Source organism: Takifugu flavidus, chromosome 1 (assembly GCF_003711565.1).
Source record: "Takifugu flavidus isolate HTHZ2018 chromosome 1, ASM371156v2, whole genome shotgun sequence".
Classification (NCBI taxonomy): Eukaryota; Metazoa; Chordata; class Actinopteri; order Tetraodontiformes; family Tetraodontidae; genus Takifugu; species Takifugu flavidus.
The window spans coordinates 15,013,104-15,032,562 of record NC_079520.1 but is presented as its reverse complement, the minus strand read 5'-3'; the positions used below and the strand labels follow the sequence as shown (position 1 = coordinate 15,032,562).

General features: G+C 40.9%; 2 protein-coding genes across 4 annotated transcripts; one reads left to right on the top strand and one right to left on the bottom strand.

Annotated features, from left to right (window-relative positions):
• The first annotated feature begins 439 nt into the window (after positions 1-439).
• f5 (coagulation factor V) lies at positions 440-12,609 on the top strand. 2 transcript variants are annotated; one of them, XM_057047422.1, is made up of 25 exons: positions 440-660; positions 1,696-1,778; positions 1,934-2,056; positions 2,385-2,597; positions 2,683-2,844; positions 2,920-3,141; positions 3,213-3,378; positions 4,613-4,793; positions 4,961-5,057; positions 5,184-5,389; positions 5,816-5,963; positions 6,067-6,279; positions 6,400-8,131; positions 8,219-8,387; positions 8,860-9,096; positions 9,303-9,519; positions 9,609-9,788; positions 9,902-10,018; positions 10,124-10,195; positions 10,317-10,402; positions 10,650-10,805; positions 10,872-11,016; positions 11,181-11,332; positions 12,033-12,215; positions 12,301-12,609. In XM_057047422.1, the coding sequence occupies exons 1-25, from the start codon at positions 500-502 to the stop codon at positions 12,445-12,447; spliced, it is 5,568 nt and encodes a 1,855-aa protein (XP_056903402.1). In that variant the 5' UTR covers positions 440-499; the 3' UTR covers positions 12,448-12,609. The 2 variants fall into 2 exon arrangements, with proteins under 2 accessions (XP_056903402.1, XP_056903395.1); XM_057047415.1 differs by having other exon boundaries at positions 10,124-10,213.
• Positions 12,610-16,301: 3,692 nt separating this feature from the next.
• On the bottom strand, positions 16,302-18,108 carry LOC130529866 (golgin subfamily A member 6-like protein 7). Of its 2 annotated transcripts, none has more exons than XM_057040522.1 (2): positions 16,831-18,108; positions 16,302-16,730 (listed from the first exon to the last, which is right to left on the bottom strand). In XM_057040522.1, the coding sequence occupies exons 1-2, from the start codon at positions 17,698-17,700 to the stop codon at positions 16,674-16,676; spliced, it is 927 nt and encodes a 308-aa protein (XP_056896502.1). In that variant the 5' UTR covers positions 17,701-18,108; the 3' UTR covers positions 16,302-16,673. The 2 variants fall into 2 exon arrangements, with proteins under 2 accessions (XP_056896502.1, XP_056896506.1); XM_057040526.1 differs by having other exon boundaries at positions 16,302-16,727.
• Positions 18,109-19,459: the final 1,351 nt, after the last annotated feature.

The window sequence follows — 19,459 nt, the reverse complement described above, 5'->3', positions numbered from 1 at the left end:
ACTTATCTACAACTGTAATCATTTCATTTTAAATAACCATACTTTGTTTTAACCCCATTCTTTCATATTTATATTTCCTGTTGAACTGCAGAATTTCCTCCAGAAGGTCCTTACATTTTCTCACCACAGTAAGTAGGGGACTGTAGATGTACTGGAGATTCCTCAGCATGTATCAAAATTAACTTGGGAATCTTGAGTTTTATGTTTTTGTAGGATGATTTTGTTTTCAACCCAATAACATGACTAACAACGAACACTGAGGTGGATTCTGCTAAAACAGTACAAATACACTGAGAGATAACGGTCATTGGCCTTAATGTTTAAACACTGTGTGTGTGTGTGTGTGTGTGTGTGTGTGTGTGTGTGTGTGGTGTGTGTGTGTGTGTGTGTGTGTGTGTGTGTTTAAGTAGTAGATAAAGAAGAGTGGATCATTCTGTCACATCACAGTTTCTTCTCTTGTGAAACAGAGCAGATTAAGTCTCTGGGACTGATCCCAGACATGAGTCTTGGTTCCAGGGCCGGAGTGCGTCATCTACTGTCTTTCCTGGTTTTTCTGACTGCCTATCATGTCAAAGGAGACCAGGTTATATCCAAGGAGAGACGCTATTATATTGCAGCAGTTGAAATAGACTGGGACTACTCTGGGAATACCACACACAGGTAGGCTTCTGGTAGGCTTTCCCTAAATAGATAGAGAGGTTGATACAACTGTAAAAACAATTGGGTAAATAGTAACTTCAGTGATGTAAACTACAATATACCTCACCAGCCTGCTTGGTTGGACAGTGAGAGATCAAAGGTGTCCGCATGTTACACAGAGTTTAGCTTTTATAGAGAAAGAGCAAAGAAAATCCAGATAGGAGGGCCACCTGAAAGTAGTGCAGAAAGGAACCCAAGAACTGCACTCACAGAATGTGATGGTCCAGAGCCGGAGGCATTGGAGGGTAAAGAAGGCCTAGGTGCTGCAGCAATGCAGGAAGCTCTGTGGGGTTCAGTTGGTATGGTAATTACAGAGGCCCTGAGTAATCTAGCATTTGCAAGGGCCAAGTGAGCTGAGCCAAAATTAGTGCCCAGGGTTAGCAAAGGGTAGCATCAGCATCGTTGACACCAGAAATTACTTAGGACCCTGGTCCAATGCAGACTGTAGAAACTGTCTGAGCTTGGAACCGATGCTTTGTAGCTTCCTGTTATCAAAAACTGAAACAAGTTTAACTCAAACAAACACTGGAACAAGAAGTACTTTTACTCTACTATGTTTATGCCAGTACTGAATCAAAGAGCTGAATGGCTGTCACTGGGTAGTTTGGATGGCTGTTCCAGCCTCAGAAAGATGGCGTCTTTGACCGTTCTTTCAAACCATCTGTCTTCTCTGGCTGAAACTTTCACTTTGCATCCTAAAGTTAGAGAATGTTGAGCTCCAAAGTCCACCCGGTGGCAGCCAGATCATGTAGGTCTAAACCTGAGTATGTGGTCACCCCTGTTTAACATTACTGTATCACTATGTCCAAGATCTCAGAGCTACCGTACTTAATCTCGTATTAAGCAAAACATGATATTACTCCTTGGGTGTTACAATAAATTCCATCCCCCCTGGTTTGGTATGGCAGAAAACGATGCTCTCAGCAACATATTATGATGATTTTGATTCCTATTTTGCATAGTGATCAGTGATCATATTTCTTACTCGTTTTTCAGGTTTTCTCCCACCTATAAAAAAGTGGTGTTTCAAGAGTATGACAAAGATTTCAAACAAGCTAAGAGCCGTCCCCCATGGTTAGGTAAGTTAGTATTTGTGGTTTTAGGTTTAAGACACATTTTTTCATCTGTGGTAACTAATAACATCCTTTTAATTAGAAGTAACTCTAGGCAAAACGGCTGCCACAGTATGACCCAATATGTAGTATGCATAAAACATATGTACCTTCTTTTGCAGGGCTTCTCGGGCCCACTCTGAGGGCCGAGGAGGGGGAGATAATTGTTGTCACTTTCAGAAACCTGGCTACTAAGCCATACAGTATCCACCCACATGGGGTGGCTTATGGAAAACAGTCTGAGGGTACGTGCCCAGTCTGGCATCAGTGGTTGATCAAGCCGCTCGACTGCTGGAGACAGTTTGTATGCAGATGATGTAATTCAATGAAAGACTTACCCAACATCAGCCTGCCCGAATAAACAGCCGTGTTTGTCTTTTCTTAAAATATTAACCAGCAGCTAGAGTTAGATTTTAGGAAACTGCTGTCCATTTTTATTTTCAATGGAAATATATTGTGCATGAATAAAGATAATCACTTGATAGATTAGCATCTCTTCATTAGGAAATTCCTTTGTTGTTGACCTTCCACATAATATTCCATCTCAAACTGACTGTTTTCATTGTGTTCCAGGCGCAAACTACTTTGACAATACATCACAAAAAGAAAAAGAGGATGATGTAGTGTGGCCAAACAGTGAGCACGTGTACTACTGGGAGATAACATCGGATGTTTCTCCACAGCAAAATGACCCCACCTGCCTCACCTATACCTACATCTCCCACAAAGACGTTGTAGAGGACTACAACTCTGGGCTGATTGGCGCCTTACTCGTTTGCAAATCTGGTGAGATGCAGAACCGTTTTCAGCTCAGTTGGATGGGTCCTGCTCCAACTGAGATCTGAACATTGTTCTTCAACTGTGTCTGCAGGAAGTCTGGACGAGTCAGGTAGACAGATTGGCATCTACCATGAGTATGTGTTCTTGTTTGGAGTTTTCAATGAGAATGAAAGCAAGTTCAAGCAAAATGACCCGGCTTCAGTTGATCACATCAAGTACACGATCAATGGATTCACAGAGGGATCTTTGCCAGGTCAGTATGCCCAGCCTTTACCTGCCAGCCTGCCTACCTGCCTGCCTGCCTACCTAAATTGTTCTTTCATTTTAGATGTCAGTATATGCACATATGCTCCTGTGAGTCTACATCTGGTTGGTATGAGTTCAGACCCTGAAGTGTTTTCTGTGCATATCAATGGACAAGTGCTGCAGCAGAATGGACATAAAATGTCCTCGGTGGGTCTGATCAGTGGCTCCTCCACTACCGTCAGCATGGTAGCGGTTCACACAGGTCGCTGGCTGCTGTCCTCACAAATTATGAAACACATTCAAGGTAAGTCGTTGTTTAACATGGGTATGGGATTTCCTGTCTTTGAAATTAATTCCATGTCTGTATCCTTGCAGGTAAAATGTATGGCTTTGTAAATATGGAAATATGTGATGGGTTCAAAGCCCCTCAACGAACTTTAACCCGGGAACAACGAAAGAACAGCAGGGAGTGGACTTACTACATCGCTGCTGAAGAAATAGTTTGGAACTACGCACCCAATGAGCCTGCTCACATCGATCAGTAAGCAGCATTTACAGCAACCAACCAGCAGGAATCACCTGGTTATTATTGTCTAGCTTTATCAAGTATGAAGAATATTGATGACTCAACAAATTAGAGAAGGCAGGGATACCACTGACAACATCTGGGTAGTTGGCTTTCACTGTTCTTTGGTAGTTGGACGGAGGTGTGTGATAGTGTTGTTAGAGTGATGTTTAGATTTAGCTAAGCAAACACATTGCAAGGTTAATTTATATCAAGTTAAACTTTGATGTCATCGCCTGTCACAATTAAATGTCCCTGAAAATAACTTGTTAGTTGCTCATGATGGTGGGCCCATGGCTAGATCTAACAAAGTCTAACAGAGCAGGCTGGTCTTCTATGAGATCTTTAAGTCCATTCACAAAGACATTGAAAAGGATTTCTGTGTTCCAGCCAGGATCTACTGCCTAGGTCTGAAAATCAGTAGTCTAGTAGCCTAGCCTGCTTTCCTCTTGTTCCATTAAATATTTGTTTACGTTGTTGTACTGTCTGTGGGAGAAATATGGGCAGATTTATTACGTTTTCTGTAGGGAAGTGGGCTGAGAAACAGAGGGTTCCAGTCCAAGCCCCATTGTGAATAAAACATACCAGGCGTTGTGGTAGCAAGGGAAGGTGCCGGACACCCTCAGAGCACTGCCGAGGTACCCTTGAGCATGGTACCAAATCCCCAAATGCTCACTCTGCGATGAGCTGGCAACTCATTCGGAGGTGTACCCTGCCTTTGCCCATAGGCAGCTGGGATAGACTCCAGCACCCTCCCCACGACCTTTGAAAGGGATAAAGGGGTCAAGGAAAAAGACTTTATGGCTGCATTGAGTAGTTTGATAATCTGAAACATTTGTGACATGTGACAAAAAAGAACGCAGGAAAGGGCAAACGTCTCTTCACAGCAGTAAATCAAGAAAGACTACCGTAGTTTTTTTTTTGGGAGGGGGGGGTAAAAAACAAAAATAGATAGCCTTAAAAAGATGAACTATCTGCTCGACAACAGATTGGCTACAGAACAAATGGAAAGCATAAAAATGACACTGATCAATGGAGCTCTACCAGTAAAAGGATAAAAAAAAGGTTAGGTTATAAAAAATAGTGAAATATATGATGGATAATTTCTGATTCTTTGGTTGTATCTGAAGGAAACTGTAAACTCTGTTTAAATTCTACTTCCTTACCTATCTTATAGGAACATTAAAAACCTTTTGATTTTATTTCGTAGAGACTTCAAGCTACAGTACCTAAGACAATCTTCCACAAGGATCGGTGGGAAATACAAGAAAGCTGTCTACACACTTTACACAAATGAGTCGTTCACAGAACAGGTGCATAAAAAGCAAAGAAAAGATGAACTGGGAATCTTGGGTCCAGTGATCAGAGCACAAATCAGAGATGTCATCAAGGTAAAATCCGCTTTTCAGGTACCTCAGTTGTGTGTCTCACACACTGTGAGATAAATAACTGCTTTAAACATGTATTGTATCAAATCAGTTACAACTGAGAAATAAGTTACTACATGAATACCCTCTGGTAATTATCATGCAAACAAACCTAACCCTGCCTTTTACAGATTGTATTCAAGAACAAGGCTACGAGACCCTACAGCATCTACCCACATGGACTGACAATAGAGAAGTCAGAGGAGGGCGTCAACTACCCACCAGGAAGTATTACATCTGTCCTTACTTATATATACAGTATATATGTATATACTGGTATATGTGTGTATGTGTGTGTGTGGGGGGGTCAATGCACGTAGATTGTGTGTGATGTGTTTGCTTTTTTTTCCCCAGGTAATCACTCCCACAGTGTCCAGCCAGGTGAGACGCACACCTATACATGGAAAGTGGTAGAAGAAGATGAGCCTCTGGACGGTGACGCTCGCTGTCTAACACGGCTGTACCACAGCGCCGTCGACACACCACGGGACATTGCTTCAGGACTGATAGGACCACTGCTTATCTGCAAGAGTGAGTCTCTCAATGTCAGAAATGTGCAGGTAAGGATCTGTCATTGAGCTGTTAATTTAATAGCTATTTGTAAAAATTGTAGTAAAGTTATCTTATAGTTACATGAATTCTACTAATTCTACCACTAGTAATAGTTTGGATCTTTATAATAAATAATCTGCACCTCCCAGTAATAAAAAATAAATCTTTAGTAGTAGTCATTGTGGGTAAATCACAACAGCAGAGAGTTCCAGATGTGAGGAGAACTCCAATGAAAGTTGGGATTTGTCACAGATGAGTTGTTCTTGGTCAGAAAGGTCGTCTCACCAGCACCGATAGGATGATGTCCATTTCTAAAAATTCTTTAAAAACACCCTCTTCCTGTTCCACAGGTGCAGGGATTCTGCAGAACTGACTAATGCGGTCAACAATGAAAAGACATATACAGAAACCCATTTTCACTCATTTTTTTCTAGCTGAAAGCAGACAAGGAGCAGCACGCCATGTTTGCAGTCTTTGACGAGAACATGAGTTGGTACCTCGATGACAACATCCGTTACCGCTGTGAACATTCTAAAGTCAACAAGGCAGATCCCGACTTCTATAAATCCAACGTCATGCACTGTATGTTAGAACGCTTAGAACAAATTAGGCGTATCTTACTCAATTGTGGTCAGAGTTGTAACACTTTTGCAACTGCGTAACATTTGTTTTAATCTCCTCTCAGCGATCAATGGTTATGTGTTTGAGAGCAGCCCAGTCTTGGGTTTCTGCAATGGTGAGGTTGCTACGTGGCACGTGTCTAGCGTTGGAGCACAGGACTACATTCAGACAGCTACATTTTATGGCCACACGTTTGAGCTGAACGAGCGGCCGGAGGACTTTCTCAGCCTCTACCCCATGACTGGAGAGACCATCAGCATGAACATGGATAACATAGGTCAGTCCAAGCTCAAAATGGCTTTTTACATTGCTCTTCCTTTTGATAGTGAGGATTTGATTTTAAGATATTTTATAGCTCTGATTTACTCATTTATTTGTGAATGAATAAATGAAACAGGTGTCTGGCTCCTGGCTTCCCTTAATTCACATGGGACCACCAAAGGAATGCGTTTGAAGTTTCAGGATGTGGAATGCTACCGTGACTACCAGTATGAGTATGATGATTCGACAAACATGGAGTTCAATGTCTGGAACCCTCTGAGTTTAGACACAATCCAGGAAAATGAGAAGCCAATTTTGGTGGAAAACAAAGATGGGGAATTTGATAGCTACACAGAGGATTTGGCAAATGAATTAGGCCTCAGGTCCCTGAAACAGCAGTCCAATGGCTCGGATGTGGAGCAACTGGACCTCTCTTTCCTCGACTACGAAGTTGTGGATGTGTCAAATGAAACGCAGATTAATTTCACAAAGACTAAAAATGACAATTTTGCTGCAGAGATAAATGGACTAAATGACACCTCAATCTCAAATAGGCTGGATGTACAAAACCTTACAGGTGCTGATTTACTTAACCAACAAATCAATTGGAACTCAACAGTGATGCAGAACAGCAGCACATTAGCATTTTTAAACCATTCTGTAAATGAAATTCAAAAGCTATGGAATCACAGCCCACAGACAAAAAACACTTTTTCTGTAATTGACACAGATCTTGAGGCTGCAGCCACAGTCAACAATACTTCGGCATTATCTGTAGATACAAATTACTCGAAAGAGATAACCAATCTTGCAGGGACCTTACAAGGGAAGAATCTCACTGCTTCGGACAGCAATGTCACCTCTGTTTCACGGATCAACATGCCAGCAACCAGAATCCCGAGTTCCTTGTCTGTTTCCAAGGCTCATGTTGGGAAAAACACCAGCAGTGATGGAACCAATTCATCCACTCTGGAGGCACACGGCCCTTACTTAAATTCATCTGGAAAGGTGAACCCATTCATTAGCAAATCTGGAAATGTGGCAGCTGTTTTGCTCAAAAATGGCTCTGTAACAGTAAAATTACCAATGTCAAAAGAAGAGCTGGACAATACGTCTCTGAAAAACCCCTCCAACAAGACATCAGCTTCTTCAAGTATTCCATCTGTTTCCACTAATGATATAATGACAAGCAGTTCTGAAGAACTTAGTTCCTCAGAAAGCAGCAAAGAAGTCTTTATATATGTTAAAGATAAAAAAGCAGGTCTTATTAAAACCACCTCGGTGAAGACATCAGGCCACAACTGGACATATGATGGAACTCACAAAATAGTATCTGCAGAAATTCCCGATGATATGAAAAAATATTTTGAAATGTCTCCGCAAACAAACAAAAAAAAGACAAGGAAGGTGAATCGCCCACACAGGCCACAGAAAGGTCACGGGATGAAAACCAAAAGGAGGAAGGAATACAAACCCCAGCCGAGGAGCGGGTTACCGCTCTCCCCACGAGGATTCAATCCACTGATGTCTCCACGGGGGGCCAGACCACAGGGACTGCAGCCTGTAAACAATGATGAGACACTCATCAACATGCCTGTAGTCATTGGAGTTCCTCGACCTGATTTTAGTGACTATGAGTTGTATCTTCCTGGGGATGAACCTGACCACCTCGATGTGGATCAGCGGAATGTGAAAGCTAACGAATACGAGTATGTAAACTACAAGGACCCCTACAGAAGTAATGAAGATGCCAAGAATTTGCACCTGGATCAGACAAGGAAATACTTGGAAAACAGAGACAAAGATGTTAGAACTTATTTTATTGCTGCTGAGGAAGTTCAGTGGGACTATGCTGGCTATGGACAGAGGTAAATTGAGTTTGAAATTTACATTTACATTTAGTAGATAAATGTATAGAGCAGTTACTCATAATAATATGGCATCCCTTCTCACAGGAGACGTGAAAGGCCAGGGCAAAACATCAGACACACTAAGTTCATCAAAGTGGTCTTCCGACTGTACTTGGACAGCAGTTTTAGGACACCGGAAGTTCGCGGAGAGGTAGATGAGCACCTGGGCATTCTGGGACCAGTCATTAAGGCAGAAGTTGGACAAACTATAATGGTATGACTCTTCTGGGCTACACTGAGGGCAGTTGAAAATGTATAGTTTGACTGGAACATGTAGCTGTTTTAAATATTAAGGCTATATTTGATTTCAGCAACAGGTGCATAATTAGGCTTTAAAGTCTCAGTCAGAGAGCATCAAAGGCTTCATTAAGCCCATTCATTTCTGAAAAGGCCTCAGATTGGTACTGCTAAAGCTATGGTATAAAACCAAATAGTCCATTTTAAATGGACTAATAAATACACAATGCAGAAACAGCACTTTGTGGAGCCAAGGGAAGTTTGAACCCAAAGACTTCTTGGCTGGGAGCAGTAACCCCCCCCCCACCCCCCACAGGAGGTTGAGGTTGTTGCCATGGTGTAACACCCTCTGGCTTCATGAAACAAACAAATGCAGAGTTCTATTGATCTTTTTAGTTTCTCTTCTGAACTACATTATTAACTACTTCATGTTTCCTTTTGCTTTGCAGGTGGTGTTCAAGAACAATGCCAGCCGTCCATTCTCCTTACACCCAAACGGGGTTTCGTACTCTAAGCAGACGGAGGGTTTGTCTTATGAAGATGGCTCTAATTACTGGTATAAGTACGACAATGAAGTTCAACCCGGGGCCACCTTTGCCTACATTTGGAATGTAAACCCCATGGTTGGACCAACATCAGATGAGTCTAACTGTCGAACGTGGGCCTACTATTCAGGTGTAAATCCTGTAAGTGCTTGAAAATCATAATTACTGTAATATTAAAAGCACAATAAAGCATCATCTAAATTAAATTTGCACATAAAAGGTTCCCGCCAGTATTTGCTATAACTTTGCCATATCAATACAGACATATTCTATCAGGATGTCATTTATTTACATTATCTAAAACATAAAGAATAATCATTCTAAACTGAATGTATGCTGTCCCTTAGGAAAGGGACATCCACTCTGGCTTGATCGGTCCTTTACTAGTGTGTCGAAAAGGAACCTTGAATCAAGAACTGACAAACACGAGAGAGTTCATGCTGCTTTTCATGACGTTCGATGAATCTCAGAGCTGGTACTTTGACAGGAATCGTGAGATCATGCCGAGGAGAAGCTGGAGGAAAGTTATGGACCCTGACATCATGGAGAACCTTAAATTCCACTGTAATTTAATCTACACAATAAACATACCTCAAAGAATTTTGATATGACTGCTAACTAACTGTGCAATCTTCTGTCTGCTGTATTCCAAGCCATCAATGGCATTATATACAATCTGAAGGGCCTCAGGATGTACACCAACCAGCTTGCGTCCTGGCACCTGATCAACATGGGCTCTCCCAAAGACTTCAACAGTGTCCACTTCCATGGACAAACATTCCTTCATAAGAAGACCACAAGTTACAGACAAGCCGTCTACCCACTGTTGCCTGGTTGGTCTAACCTCTCTTGGTCTAACATTTTTCGAGTCAACCCTTTTGTTTTTATTGACATTTCCACTGACTTTTCACAGTAGTAGCAGTGAAATGACAAAATGTCCTTGCAGGTAGTTTTGCAACTCTAGAAATGTATCCATCCAAACCTGGTCTATGGCAGCTAGAAACAGAAGTTGGATTTAACCAGGAAAAGGGCATGCAGACCCTCTTCCTGGTTCTAGCTGATGGTAACAAAAAACTACATAGTATTTATGTTTTGTTTTGTTGTGTTTTGTTTTTCCTTTTCAATACTATTGTTGAGCACAATGAGTTTAACATTTATATTCTTGCAGACTGTTATCATCCACTGGGTCTGGAGTCAGGCAGCGTAAAAGATGACCAGATTACAGCAACCAACACTAGAGGTAGACAAGCCCCAACAGGTTAACCCCCCAGCCCAGCCACCCCATGTCCAGAATAAATCTGTTTGTGTTGCATCATCTCTGATTACTGCAAGAATTGAGATCTATACATCCATATTCAAAGGATACTGGGAGCCACACCTTGCCAGGCTGCATAATCAGGGGAAATATAATGCATGGAGCACAGATCAGAACTACAGCTCGATTCAGGTATGGGTGTATGTGTGTGTATATGCGTGTAAGTGAATGTACCAAAATGTGCATTCTACTAGAAAAAGATCTTTAACAGCCTCTTTGAGGATTTAGACTCAGTTTTATGGCTGAGATTAGAATTGGGTTTACCTTAAAGTCAGGGTTATAGTTTGGGGCTTAGTTGGGAAGGTTAGCCTAGTGGGCTGGAGAGAAATGAGTGTGTGTGGGTGATGCAAATTTATTAGATATGAAACTTCTTCAACAGGTCGACTTTCAGAGGCCGGTGGTCATCAGCCAGGTGGCCACTCAGGGAGCCAGACAGTTCTTCCAGGCCCAGTATGTCAGCAGTTACTACATCTCTTACAGCAACGACCGCCGCAGCTGGAGTTTCTACAAGGGAGACAGCAGGGACGACATTAAGGTAGAAAGGGTTTGACTGATGCAAGTGGGGTGTGTCATCTTCTCAACACTACTTTTTTATGACTAGGTATTCACTGGCAACGACAACCCCTACGACGTGAAGAAAAATACTTTCTTTCCTCCTCTGATTGGCCGATTCATTAGGTTCCACCCTTTCAAATGGTACAACAAGGCGACACTCCGCATGGACTTCTACGGCTGTGAGCTTGATGGTAAGCTGTCTCCATGTGATGTTCTCAAGGTGGTACAAAGATGAACCACCGCACTAGCCTAAGTGGAAAAATGTGGTTTAAAGGTTCTTCTACTTGTATAATGCATAAAATTACAAAAATGTCCTTCCATGTTAATCTGTCCTCAATGTAAATGTTGGGTTTAGGTTGCTCAGTGCCACTGGGGATGGAGAGTGGTCTGATAGAAGACCATCAGATCACAGCCAGCTCCACAGTGTCTAAATGGTACTCAGGAACCTGGAGACCATTTCTGGGACGCCTCAACAAAGAGGGCACCATCAATGCATGGCAGGCAAAGGTAAACGCATTCATACTGACATAGTAGCTGAATATGAAACATCTGAGTTCCAAATGAATAGAAGAGATGAACAGAACAGTTTCAATATTCTTGAAACCAAATTTAAATGATTGGCAGTCCCTGCATTTGTATCAACTTGATATAGATTCCATTTTCTTAGCATGTAAAAGCCAAAGTTCACATAAAGGAGGCAATAAATAGCAGAACATGTTCATAGCTATGTAAACTTAACTTTATCTGTGATAAGTTATGGTTTTGAAAAGCTCAATAAGAAGCTTTTAGCATTTAGATCTCGAAACAGTGCAACACTTTAATCAAAATACAACTGTGTAAATTGATGTTGGAAATGTGATGACATACAGGATGTAACTGGAATTAGACCCCAAGTACCCTGTAAGTACAGTAAACACAAGTATTACAGACGCTAGAAAAGGAAATATTCTTTGTAGCTTCACTATATTTTATCAACGTCACCTATGCTAGACTTTGTTCTGGGCATCTCCAATGTCTTTATGTACCCTACAGATAAAGACAGTCACAAATGGAACATGAAGATGTACATGTAATATACGCCTCACTTTTAGTTTTAGTAGTAAAAACTTCCATTAAAATCCATTTTTTGGCAGTCACTCAAACAAGTTCTGTCTGTATACATTTTCAAACCATAGCAACTTCCCACACGTGGGCTCTGTCTTTGCAGTATAATGACATGGACCAGTGGCTTCAGGTAGAGCTGACACAGGTTAAAAAGATCACCGGGATTGTAACACAAGGAGCCAAGTTTCTGGGGGCAGAGATGTTTGTCACCTCTTTCTCGCTGCAGTACAGTCATGATGGGAAATATTGGCACCCGTACACCGATGACGACGGCATCCCCGCAAAGGTGGGTCACATGAACCACGTCCCAGCCATTCTTTGTTTACATTAGCACATTTTAATCTGCGGCTCTCTCCCTCAACAAATAACAGATTTTTATGGGAAATACAAACAACAACGACCACGTGAAGAACTACATGTATCCCCCTATTTTCTCCCGGTTTATCAGAGTTATTCCTAAATCTTGGATAGGTTCCATCACCATGAGAATGGAACTTTTGGGCTGTGATTGTGAATGATGATGATGGCTGGAAAAGAGTTGATGTTAATTATAAAACGTGTGGATAAATTTAAGTTTCCAGCAGCATTCTTAAGCATCTGTCTGATATTGTATTTATCATATATGAACAATGAGCGATTATTACAATTTGTGTCCAATAAAGACATGGTCTTTGTGTGGATTGTGATGTTTCAAATCATTTAACGGTAATCTATTGTTCATACAGGTCTTCTTCCCAAGGTAATAATGTAGTGTTATCACAATGATAATAAAGACTTTCATAAATATGACTGAAGTGACTCATGTGAATAAAGGAATCACAAACCTGGGAACTGATGAGACCTGAATGCCGAGAATAAAACCCTGTTCCTGGCCTACAGGAGGGACATGGCGTAGCCATCCTGCAAGGATGGATTAAAAAGTGAGGGAGAGCCAAACAGAGTGACTGTTAATGGTGGTCTATGTCTGCTGTGTTTTATTATCCTTGGATATGATTATAGAAGCCATTGATAAGAGCAGATTTCTATCACCAAAGTTATATATCCCAACGCTGGGCAGCAGAATAATGTCCAGGATGATTTAAAGACGCATCAGCTCAACCAGAAAAGAGCAGTAATAAGCTCAAATGTGTCTAAACCTTTTGGGATTGTTGTATAGGAATAAACTGCAAACCCTAATCAATTAATACGATAATTCACCTGCAAATTTCTTATCGGGGTGATCAAGCATAGCAGGAATACAGAGTTGTCTTTTGTTTGTTTTATTTACTTATCATTTACTAAAATGATTCAACAAACAAATACTTTGTATTGGCTCTATTATTTATTCCTACAAGAACTTACTTATTCTCACTAAATTCTCCTTCTATACCCTTGGTCACATGGTTACATATGATCTTTTGTTTCTGTTTTGATTCAGGATGTGTGGAAGACTATTGAACACTCCTTGTGTCCATTACGTACAGTGGGAGCTAATAATGCTATTTGATCTTACAGATGCTTCTGCAGTCTTCCAGAATTGTGTAAATTACATCCTCAGAGACATTTTCAACCCCACATTGTCTATATTCTCTTCAGGGCCCCATTTATAAACCCTCGATTTTGCAGACATGTGAATTATGTAATAAAACAGAAAATGCCTCTTTTATTTATTAGTTTTATTATTTGTAATTACATAAAAACATTTCAGATTATATACAACCAGACTAATGTAGCAGCAGTTAAAGGTTAACCAGTTACCATCAAAACCATTTTTAATACCTCACAGCATTTACTATCTGGAGTTGGTTACAGGTGTGGGCTGTTTTCCTCCTCGAATGCCGTGACCTCCTCATATCTACACCGGTTCTGCTGCCCCACAGCAGGGAGGTAAAAGACCACTATTTCTCCATTTGTGACTTTTCCAGACCCAAGTGGATCATTAACTCTGAGCAGATCGATGTGTGAGTATGAAGAGTGTCACTGCTTTGATTCCAGTAGCACTGGCTCAGCTCTCTAGTATAAACATAGTTGTTTGGAGTTTCCTGCCTGGGTGTGTAGTAACTTGTACTGATTCTGATGGTGGGTGGTTGTAGACAGTCAAACGGTTTTGAGATGGACCGAAATCCTGAACTGAAAATTAAGGTCAGCTTGTTCCTAATGTAAAAGATCAAAGATCAAAGCATTTCAGGACAGAAGCAAAGAGAGCACTGAGATCCAGCAGAACCGGCATAGAAACCAGTCCATGATCTGAAGCTATAAGAAGATCATTATTAACTTTAAGAAGTGCTGTTTCTGTGCTGTGATGAGCTCTAAAGCCTGACTGAAACATCTCAAACAGGCTGTTTCTCTGCAGTTGCTCCAGTAACTGAGTCACCACCACCTTCTCAAGAACTTTAGAGATAAAAGGAAGGTTGGATATCGGCCTATAATTTGCTAATACATCAGGATCCAGTGATGGTTTAAGCAACGGCTTAATCACTGCCACCTTGTAGGACCGGGGTACATAACCTGTCACTAAAGAACAATTGATCTGGTCCAGGATAGATCTGCCTATCATTGGTAAAACATCCTTCAACAGGTGTGTTGGGATGGGATCTAAAAGACACGTGGTGGTCTTGGATTGATGAATTAGCGAAGACTCCTCAGAAAAATATATAATGTATATATTGTATGTATATATATAATGCATGTTCCCACAGTCAGCACATCTGGTGATGGTCCAGTTGTTGGGATGGCCTGGTTAGCTTTCTCTCTGATAGCTAGAACTTTATCAGTGAAGAAGCTCATGAAGTCTTCACCACTAAGGGAAGAAGGGATACGTGGATCTAAAACACTGTGACTCTTAGTTAATTTGGCCACAGTGCTGAAAAGAAACCTGGGGTTGCTCTTATTTTCCACAATTAAAGAAGAAAAATAAACTGTTCTAGCCTTGCGAAGGGCCTTTTTGTAAACTAATAGACAGTCTTTCCAGGCTACATGGTAGCTGTCTATTTTACAAGAATGCCACTTCCTTTCCAGTCTTCGCACTTTCTGCTTGAGGGTCCTGATATGTGAATTATACCAGGGGGCACACCTCCTCTGATTTACTATTTTCTTTTTCAGGGGGGCAACAGAATCAAGCGTGATTCTCAGTGAGGTTGCTGCACCTTCAGCAATAGAGTCAACCTCAGCAGGGCTAAGACTATAATGATTTATCCCTGGGGAAACACACGGTGGTCCTGGGATCAGCACAGGGATCACTTCCTTAAACTTAGCTACAGCATTATCTGAAAGACATCTGCTATAGTAAGACTTTGTTCTGAGCATAGAAGAATCCTTAATCATAAATGTAAAAGTGATCATTGATGATCTGACAGGAGTGGGTTCTGAGGGAACACTGACACATGTTCTACCTCAACACCATAAGTCAGAACTAGATCTAGGGTGTGGTTAAAGCTATGAGTTGGTTGGTTTATCTGCTGGAGGAAACCAACTGACTCAAGTAATGAAATGAAGCCATTTCTAAAGCTCCCATTTACAACGTCCATATGGATATTAAAGTCTCCAATGATAATGACTTTGTCTGTTCTAAGGACCAAGTCAGATAAGAAATCAGAGAACTCAGACAGGAACTCTGAATGTGGCCCAGCAGGGGGCCGATATACAACTACAAACAAAAGTGGCTTTTCTGCCTTCCAGTTCAGATGTGTGATGCCAAGACTCAGGATTTCAAATGTCCTGGAGCCATATTTTGGTCGAGGATTAATTAATAACTTGGAGTGATAGATTGCTGCCACTCCCCCTCCTCAACCAGTAACATGAGGAATATGATAATTAAGATGGGTAGGAATAGATTCATTTAAGCTCACATACTCCTCCTCCTGAAGCCAGGTCTCAATAAGACAAAATAAATCAATTTGATGATCCACTATGTGATGATGCACTAACAGGGATTTGCACAAAAGAGATCTAATATTTAACAGTCCACATTTAATCGTGATGTTAGTTTCTCCAACTTGTGCTTTGGTATTAATTTGAATAAGATTTTGGTGATTGACCGCTCCCCTGCTCTGTGCTTGGTGAACTTTTAACTGTGGAACACAGACTACCTCTATAGTGTTAAATATGTTATTGTTGGTGGATGAAGGTTCTATGGAAGCAGCAGAGAGGTGTGTAAGACCACAACTCTGCATCCTGGTCTGGACACTGGTTTGTCAGCTCACTTTGGGTCTAATAAAATTAGCCAGATTACTAGAAATGAGAGAGGCACCATCTTGATTGCGATGGACACCGTCTCTCCGAATCAGACCAGGCTTCCCTAAAAACGGTTCCAATTGTCTACAAAGGACACGTGGTGTTCAGGGAACCACCATGACAGCCAGCGACGAAGCGACGACATGCGACTTCAGAGGAGGCTGTCAGCAGCATCGCTGAGATGAGGTTTCCTTGGTGTTTCAGGAAATAATGAGGTTCAGATGAAGTTCAGATGATCATCATTGATCATTTTATCAATCAACAACTGATCTCATTATATTCATTTTTAAATATTTTATTTACAAATGATCATTGCAATGGCAAAAGGTTGACACACATTAAGGAACAAAGCACAAATAAAAGCCAATAATGGGGAAAAATAGATATTAAAAAAGAAGCTATAAATTTAGTTCAGAAACTGTTTTTTTCTGCATCTGAGGAAACACTATGTTCACTTTCCATCCCAGTTTCTGTTGTCATCTGGGTGGAAGAATGGGACAGCGTGATGGTGGGGGGGGGGACCAGGAGACCCTTAGCTCGATAAACACTTTGGTATCCAGCTCCAGAATTTGCTTTTCTTCTTTTTCTGCTTTGTGAACAGAAGAACAAACAAATATTTTAGATTTCACCTCAAACAGCTGATATTTTAAAACATTTTCATCACTTTACGTAGATTTGAGGGAACTGACCTGAAGCTGGACCTTCTCCACATGGAGATGTTGAATCTCCTGCTGGAGTCTGGTCTCCTCCTTTTTTTCCTCCTGTACTTTTCTCTCTGTTTGGATCATCTGGTTTATAATGTTCTCCCAGTGGTCACAGAGGTCGTACAGGTGGTTTATGGCCGTGTTATCTGGTCCACAGGGCTCCGTGCTGACACTCTCTTCTTTTCTGGAGAGTTGTTTCTGGCCCTGTTCAGCCACTATTACCTGGAGCTCTTTCTCCAGCCTGGAGCTCTTTTCCTCACTCTCTCTCAGAGCAGCCTCAGTCTGGGTCAGCAAGGCCAAGGTGTCCACATGAGCTTCACTCCTCAAGCTCTTTTCCCTCAACTGCTCCTCTCTTTCTGGCAGGACCTCTCTGGGTTGTCCCACCTCCTCTTCAAGGCTCCCTTCAGAGTTTTGCAGCTCTTGGGAGTCACTGATGTCAGTCAGAGGAATGTTGATTTGAAGCCCGATGTCGACTTTCATGGGCTGATCATCGACCCCATTCAGTTCATCCTGGATTTCACCTGTCTGAAGCCCGATGTCGACTTTCGTGGGCTGATCATCGACCCCATTCAGTTCATCCTGGTTTTCACCTGTCTGGTTGAAGCCTTTCCTCAAATCCAGTTGCTGTTGTAGAGACACTATCTCTTCATCCTTTTTCTTGTTCAGCTCTTTGACCTGCTGGAGTTTGTCGTTTAAGTCTCTGTTGTGCTGTTCAGCGTAGAACACTTGTCTTCCCAGCTTGTCACATTTCTGTTGCAGCTCATGGAGTTGTTTCTTCCAGTACGCCCTCTCTTTAAGCACCAGGCCATTTTCTGGACTCTCAAAGTCTCTGGGATGCTCTCTCGGTCTCCCCATCAACTCTGTCTCTGCATTAACAGTCTGAAGAAACAAGAAAAAATAGGATTAAACATCAAAGAATGCATCAGTTAATATTCCTATTTTTGTAAATGAACTTTATAAAAACATTTCCAAATAAAGAATAAAATATTAAAGCAACCCAAACCAAGAAACCTCTCCAAATGTTCAGTTCCCAAATACATTTTATTTAAAATAAATAAATAAATCACTGAGGAAATAAAAACAGAATTTATCTCATATCACTACCCCTCGAATGCACAACATGGGTCTAAAATGACCCGTAACCATTTCCCATGTTATTTCATGTGTTTCTAAGCTGAATGTTTGTAATCTATGTATTTACTCATTTATTAATAAAACTATTCATTAAATTTTAATTGTTTTATTTAGCACAAATCCTCACATTAAGTGTTCTGTTCTTCCTTTATGAATAAGCATAGCTTTTGTCAGTTTTCATGAAGCATGTTCACCTGAAACATCTAAGTCTTATTTTACTGTAATTATCATATTACCTAATAAGAAATTTGATGTGATAACTCTGCATAATTATTGATTGTGTAATTAATTTGAATTTGAAGAATAAGTAGCTCCATTTCTTGTCAGAAAGGGAAGATTTTTCAATCGGCTACCGTAGCTAGCTAGCGAGCTACCGTAGCTAGCTAGCTGTTGACATTTGACGATCATGTTTGTGTGACAAATAAACACATTTCAAGGATAAAATGTATGATTATTTGGCCTAAAGCATTGCTAAAGTTATTATTTGAAGCAAATTATTGTTATAGTTTGAAGTAATTAAATTCAAAATCACACTTGGATAAATGGGTCATTTTTTACCCATGTGGTGTAGTAATCCAAAATCTATTTTATTCCTAAAATAATAAACAGAAAATGGAAGCATTGACCTTGTACTAATCAAAAACAAGATATTAAAATTATAATTGGGACATTTAATAATAAAATTAATTGATTTTTTAAAAAATACAGCAAAGAAACGCTCAACCAGCCTGAAAACACATAGAAAATGAATGCGGGTCATTTTTGACCCATGTTGTGGATCAAAGGGTTAAGAAAACCAACCGGATCATCATACCTTTCTGACGTTTCTCTTCTGTTGCCACATTTTGGTTTATTTCTGAGTTAAATTCTTACTGTTGTAGCCAAAAGTAGCAACACTCTCACAGACACAGTTTTGTATGACTTGTTTAAGAGAAATGCCCGAGATAAATGAAGTAGATTAATTTATTGTTTGATCTTTGGGTTGTCCTTTTGTCTTTGATCCTTGCCTCATCTTCTGTCCATTGATCTGTGATTCGTGACGTCATCGCACGCTACCTTATATCCCCAGAGGACACCATAACGTTGAACGTTGTAATTAATCACTTACAGCATAAAATATCACATCAACGCAAGGAATATATTTTGGGAGATTCCTCTGCATTATAATGGAGCCGTTCTTACAGAACATCAGGACCCCAGAAAGTCAAAGTCTGACAAAATGACTTGGCAACGAGTTGCGCGCTCCCGCTAGTTTTTTTTTGAGCGGTGCGCATGTCCTGCAACAGAGATATGGAAATGTTGATTACGTTTTTTTCCCTTTTTATTCGAGTTGATTCTTGACAGATTTCGTGTTGTGTGCTTCTTTGTGAATGAGGGATCGTGTTCCCTATTACGTGTTTGGTTTATTCTCATTAAACGGGACTTAAGAAGACCCCAGTGCAATTGCGAGTGTGATTGTTTTGGATCTTTCTTCGACCTC

Excerpts from the sequence above, each read along its gene's own strand:
- f5 (XM_057047415.1), top strand. The coding sequence starts at position 500 with ATGAGTCTTGGTTCCAGGGCCGGAGTGCGTCATCTACTGTCTTTCCTG. Across the intron at positions 5,390-5,815 it reads TCAATGTCAGAAATGTGCAG|CTGAAAGCAGACAAGGAGCA; the intron begins GTAAGGATCTGT and ends ATTTTTTTCTAG. Across the intron at positions 11,017-11,180 it reads CTACGGCTGTGAGCTTGATG|GTTGCTCAGTGCCACTGGGG; the intron begins GTAAGCTGTCTC and ends TGTTGGGTTTAG.
- LOC130529866 (XM_057040522.1), bottom strand. The coding sequence starts at position 17,700 with ATGGGGAGACCGAGAGAGCATCCCAGAGACTTTGAGAGTCCAGAAAAT. Across the intron at positions 16,731-16,830 it reads TGGAGAAGGTCCAGCTTCAG|CAGAAAAAGAAGAAAAGCAA; the intron begins GTCAGTTCCCTC and ends CTGTTCACAAAG.